Here is a 6,060-nt window from a genome sequence, read left to right on the forward strand (position 1 = left end):
TATTAGTGCCTTTTTAATCCTTAGTCTTCTTTCAAGACTTTCTAGTCTTCTTGTCTTTGGTAATAGCCATTCAAGTTTAATATTATGATCTTTGAGTGATTTTTTAGTCTTTTTAAGTGACACAAGAATATATTAAAGATTTCTTTCTTTGAAATTCATGTCATTGATAATATTTGACATAAACAAAAAGTATTTTTTAATAATGTAATATATATATTGTGTTTTTAATCTCATCACAATTTTTGCTAATGCCACCATAAGTTGTCTTAAACTTGTATTGTATACGATAATGTATTTTATAGAATATTATTAATGCGCATTTTTCTTTATAAATGTATATTTTAGTATTTCACAAAATGCATTTTGGTATACAACTCAAGTTTAAAATAACTTGTAGTGGCATTAATATCATCCAATATATATATATATATATATATATATATATATATATATATTAAAAATTACAACAATAAAGATACAAAGAGAAAAAAAGATATATATATATATATATATTTATTTATTTTTAGATATATTTTTAAAAATATAATATAATATCTTTTATAAAAATCATATATATTCTAATGATTTTATTACTATATAAGTATAAATAGAAGAAAAAATATTTTACAAAGTATATATATAAATATATTTAATAATTAGAACTACCATTTTTTCTTCTCTTTAAATACTATATTTATCTTAATAGAAGTCTTAAAATATAGTTTTTAAAATATATAATAATAAGAATTTAAAGTAAATTATAATAAAAATACAAGGTTTCATGGATCTTTAACACATCTAATAATTTTTTCAATAGTTGTATTATTAAATCTTGTATTTGAATCTTATTAAGTATAGCAAATACCAAAGCATAATATTGATAACAATATTGAATTTGCATTGAATATGCAACTTTTTTTTAAAATATTAAATTAGTTTTACAAACAAGAATCGAAAAAAATTAAACAATGTTTTTGTATATTAGCAAGTAAGTTATACATTAATTAAATAATGAAATATTAAAGGACTACATGTTTTTCAAAATGTAACATGTTGCAACATGTAGCATCCTAAACTCAAAGTCGTTTTGAGGTATAAACTGTTTCAGCAATGGCGGCAAAGAACATGGGCGTGAATGATAAATGAGATCTGCTCGAGGAGCTCGTGGAGTAAAAAAACACGCAACACATGGAAGTCACTTCAACTGGCTCAGCGAAGAAACACAACACAACAACGATCTGAAAAATGAAGTTGAAAATCTGGAACTGTGAAATTTCATAACTCCACGTAAATTATAAAAGCATTGATTAATTTATAAAGTCTCCATCCATCAAGGTTATAAATTAAGTGAGGTGCATTTGTAATTAACTTAATTAAGAGACGTAAATACTGAAAAAAACTATTTAGACAAAATAGATATTATTTTAGAAATAAAACAAAGCACTTTTTAAATATTTATGGCATACATATTGCTACATAATTTGATATTTATTAACTTGTATTTGAGGCTTGTGAGTTCTTTATTGTTTGGGTATTAATAGGCATTGTTTTTAAATTAAATAAATTACTAAATAAAATAAATAAATTTACATTAATACATGCATGACATATATTAATAAGTTAGAATGTCACATTTTTTTGTTATTTCTTTAAAGACACAAATTTTATATTTCCACATGTTCTTAACACTTTCTATTTGTTGTCTCCAATCAAATAATGGCCCATGATGGCATACACCAATGATGCACACTTTATGCATCTTTATTTGTCAAGTTCTAAAAGTTACACGGAATTAAATTATTTACGTTGGTACAATCACTCAATAGCATAGTGTGGAGAAACAAGTGAAAAAAAAAAAAAAAAAAAAAAAAAAAAAACTTCAAAATTAGATGTCATACAAGAATGATCTAAAAATTCCAAATTAATAAAATTTCCGTGCATAACTATAAAGGTCTTCAGTGGCACTCTCTACACTTTCAATCAACTTTGAAGAGTGCAACAAGTTGGGATTGGAACCCCTTCGGAAGTATATGGATCACACAAAAATGGGCCCTCTCATCAATGACTCCTCCCCTTTTCTTAATGGAACGACACTTTCACGTCTCATTGGCTAGACCCTGAAAAGATCAAATCTGGCCTCTCCTAGGATTCCAATATTCATTAATGGGACCCCACCCATCATTTCTTGTGGTCTTCATTTCCTCTTTTGAATTGAAAATAGCAAGAAATCTTTGGTCCCTTAAATGTCTGATGCGTGTCTTTTTCTTCCCCCAACTCCTTGTTTTATATTATTTTGTTGCTATCTCGGATTTCTCTCCAGATTGGAGATTATAGGAATTCAGATTTGGCCACTTTTATCTTCAGCTGCTGTTGTAAACGTAGCCAATTCCAGGAGAGCGGAAGCACATTTCAATGTGGGTTCTTTCAGGGCATCAGGGGTATCAAGTACGGAGAATATTTGGGAGAAACAAGTTTGGAATAGAATAGACGAGACCAATGGGAGTGAGTGAGCCACTGTTTACTTCTCAGAATGTGAGAATTGCCTCAAATTTAGGAGAATAATATGAGTTGGTGTCATGGATGGGTAGAATATCACATGCACCCCACCTCCACATTTTCCATTCTTTACAAAAAGAAATAACTAGTGGTGGGAGTTGGGAGAAGTTTCTCAATGCTTGGATGAAGTGCACGATGTCCCATCCCACGCTGCCTGTGATAGAATTAACACACATTCTACTCTCGAAGAGCAAGCAAAATAAAATGTCTCCGAATCTATCGGACGAATCTGGACGACATGGACGCATGTCTCCATTTGTTCCATGATTCCGTGCCCACTCTGAGGTTCTCCCTGATGTTTTCTCGAGCATGTATCAAATTTCTTTCCTGACTTGGAAAATGTGCCCCGGCATCTCTTGAGTCGCACAAGCTGGATGACATTGAATCTAAGCACGACGGAACTGGGGAAGTTAAACAGGAATTGTATCACTGTAGTATTGAATGGGTAGTGTTACACGGCAATGTCAATGTATCACCTATGAGGACAAGAAACAAGACTGGAAGTTTGTCAAGTCCACACATTTGAAGGAGCAGTCTCCAGAATTTGACCATACACTCTTGCCTCAGCTTCCAGGGCTGTGCTGACAAACTACAGTAGACTTCTACCAAATAAGTCATGAGAGCCTATCGATTACCTTCAGACAACTCATGTTTCACCTCGAACGTTGATTAAGCCATAGCTTTGGGATTCATGTCGAAGTAGCTTCGCCAGTGACGTGGTTTGTTCCAGCAGGCCGCGGAAGTGCCGGAGGAACCCAGACTGACTGTTAAAGGGATTAAAATCCGCGGCATTTAGAAGTTGGGATCTGTCTCGTAGTAAACGATGTTGCCCGTGTCAGCCACGAAGTGATCCTCTTTAAAACTTTGGAGAAGTGGATCCAGCAGATGCAACGGAATGGGCCCCGACTTCATCGGATTCCTATAGTACTCCCCCAGCAAAGGCTTGACAGCTTCCGTCTGCAAAAGACCACAGATGTGCTTCGTTGACCGTAGACTCAAAGTAGAAAATCTCGTCATTCATACCACTAATTACACGCCGTCCAACACCAGAACAATTGACAATTCCGGGAACGAGTTACTGTAAATAGCAGGTCTTACCGCCTCAATCAGGTGGTAATGAGGAATCTGGGGAAACAAGTGGTGCACAACATGGGTACCAATGTCGTGATGAATGTTGTTAAAGATCCCGTAATCCCTATCAATTGTGGACAGCCCACCACGCATGTAATTCCACTCCTGCAATCATCACGTGATCAAACACGGAACCGATGAGGTGTGGATTGCGAAACCAGCTACTCAATCACTACATCACACTCAACTGTTGCATCGTCAGCAGATACTGAGAGGCTCACCTCGCCACGGTACCACGGAACCTTCTTTTCGTAACCATGATGGTGCAGGTACGTTACAGCGTCTAGCCACACCACATTTACCCAGTACGGCACCACATACAGCTTGAGTATCCACATCGGTCCCACCGCGAAGCTCAGAGCCACAAGGCCTGCAAGCATTGCTGCCCAGCATGTTGTTGAGGTGATCACGTCCTTCGCCTCGCTAGGAACGAATAGGTCACTCTTAGGGTCGTAGTGAGATCCAGTCTTTCCAGGACTCCTCGCCCACTGCCATCCTCGTCATCATCATGGTCAGCGTCAAGCAATCACAACCAAGCATATGCATTAAAAAGTAGATAAATGAACAATAGTTATCAACTGGGTAGCACGCCACACGTTCGTAACTTCACTGTGTCCCTCGATTTTCTATAGAGCTACAATATACATATTTATAAGCACTGCATAGTACCGAGAGAGCACGTATGTACACATTCCCAGGAAACGTGTAAGCACGTACCAAGTAGAATGGATAGGCGAACATTGCCCACGGGAACTTCAATCGTCCAACCTTTGCCAAGAGGTCCATTTTATCAAATTGGCTTTTGGTCAACTGAGGCAGTCAACAACCAGTGTCAGGAACAACTAGCAACATAGGTCGATTGCTGTACGACTATGTAACCGCAATTGCCACCAAACGTAGAGTTAGCGGCATACAAACAGGCGCGACTGTAAACACAATCCCGCTCCCAGCAATGTCAAGTTCTTACAGGGTGCCATGACTCGTCGTTCTCCACATGGCCATGGTTTTGGTGGTGGGTCCTGTGACTGATTCGCCTGTACCAACCAAATCAACATCAGATTCGGGTACTTCCATTGCTACAAGCACGATTACAGGAAATGGATCATTCAACGCCAAACTCAAATGTAAGAAGAGATAGGCTTGCCTCACCATCCGTGGTAAGGAACGAGTATGGACGAGTGAGTCAAGTGTCCAATGAGGCTGTTGAGTGTCTTGTTGTTGGAGAAGCTGCCGTGACCACTGCAAGAAGCAACGCCGATGCTCGAGATTAGAAAATCGTGGGTTGAAGTAGAGGTAAGCAAAGATCCACTAAAATACACCAGTCCGCGAGCCCTCACACAAACGAGTCGCTAAACAACTACAGAACAACGGCATCATGAACGGCCGAATATACTCACAATTAGACCTCTCTCAAATATCGAAAAGTTGATAACCCTCTCTCGCAGACCTCAATAAGGGCGGCGCATGTAGCGAAGACCAATGGCCTAAAACAAAAGACAACTTCTGTAGAGCCACTATTACAAACAACACGCATGGATGACCCTCACGGCTTCCTCCATATGATCACAGAATTTGATCTCCTGATCACACTCTCATCTCCAGATGGTCGCGAATTGTCACCCAGTTCTTTCAGAGATTCCAAGAGACCTACCAGTCATGACCCAGGACGAATAGGGCCCAAAACATAGTCCCCTGCGCTAGCCAATACAACGGCCACACAAACCAGCTGTTCACAGCTGCGGCTCCGGCCGCCAACCCGAACACAATCGCCACATCACGCATCACATAGCTCAGGGACTTCCATGTGTTCTTCTCCCAACAGTGCTTCGGAATCGCGGCCCTAATGTCGCTCAATGTGAATGGGGGCTTCCTGGCGGGGTCAAATTCTCCGCTCTCCTCTGCGATTTCGGGCGTTTCAGGCTCAGGCACCAACGTCAAAGGCGTCGCCACATTCAGCACCACCGAGCTCCTCTTCTTCGTCTCCACGTTCGACAGGGGATCCAACCCACCCAGCAACCCAAGTCCTCTCACCTGCGCCAACTTAATGAACGACGCTGGCCGCAACAACACTGCATTGCACGTCCTCGAGCTCGCAACCCCCTTGGTGACGACGAACGGTGACGCCACACCCGCGCACACGCTCTTCCTAGACACCAGAGAGGCTGCCATCGCTACACCGAGCAACGGCAAGCCAAACCCAACTCCAAAAAGCTCCAACCTTGCACCTTAAGCCGGAGGCAAGAGAGAATGACCAGGTAAGAGAGATATCTATCAATGATCTGGGCTACGACCCAAAATGCGAAAACCCGACAATCACTCGCAAGCCAGAGGAGAAATGGGTAGCGAGGACGATTGAGGTCACAAGCTCAGGAA

The 6,060-nt window shown here is 39.7% G+C and overlaps 1 protein-coding gene across 1 annotated transcript; it reads right to left on the reverse strand.

Annotated features, from left to right (window-relative positions):
- Positions 1-2,966: 2,966 nt before the first annotated feature.
- LOC112290971 (omega-3 fatty acid desaturase, chloroplastic) lies at positions 2,967-6,060 on the reverse strand. The gene is made up of 7 exons (XM_024537868.2): positions 5,339-6,060; positions 4,837-4,926; positions 4,655-4,721; positions 4,405-4,497; positions 3,909-4,175; positions 3,655-3,792; positions 2,967-3,513 (listed from the first exon to the last, which is right to left on the reverse strand). The coding sequence occupies exons 1-7, from the start codon at positions 5,854-5,856 to the stop codon at positions 3,349-3,351; spliced, it is 1,338 nt and encodes a 445-aa protein (XP_024393636.1). The 5' UTR covers positions 5,857-6,060; the 3' UTR covers positions 2,967-3,348.

The sequence above is a fragment of the Physcomitrium patens genome, chromosome 14 (genome assembly GCF_059467195.1).
Source record: "Physcomitrium patens ecotype Gransden chromosome 14, ASM5946719v1, whole genome shotgun sequence".
Lineage (NCBI taxonomy): Eukaryota > Viridiplantae > Streptophyta > Bryopsida > Funariales > Funariaceae > Physcomitrium > Physcomitrium patens.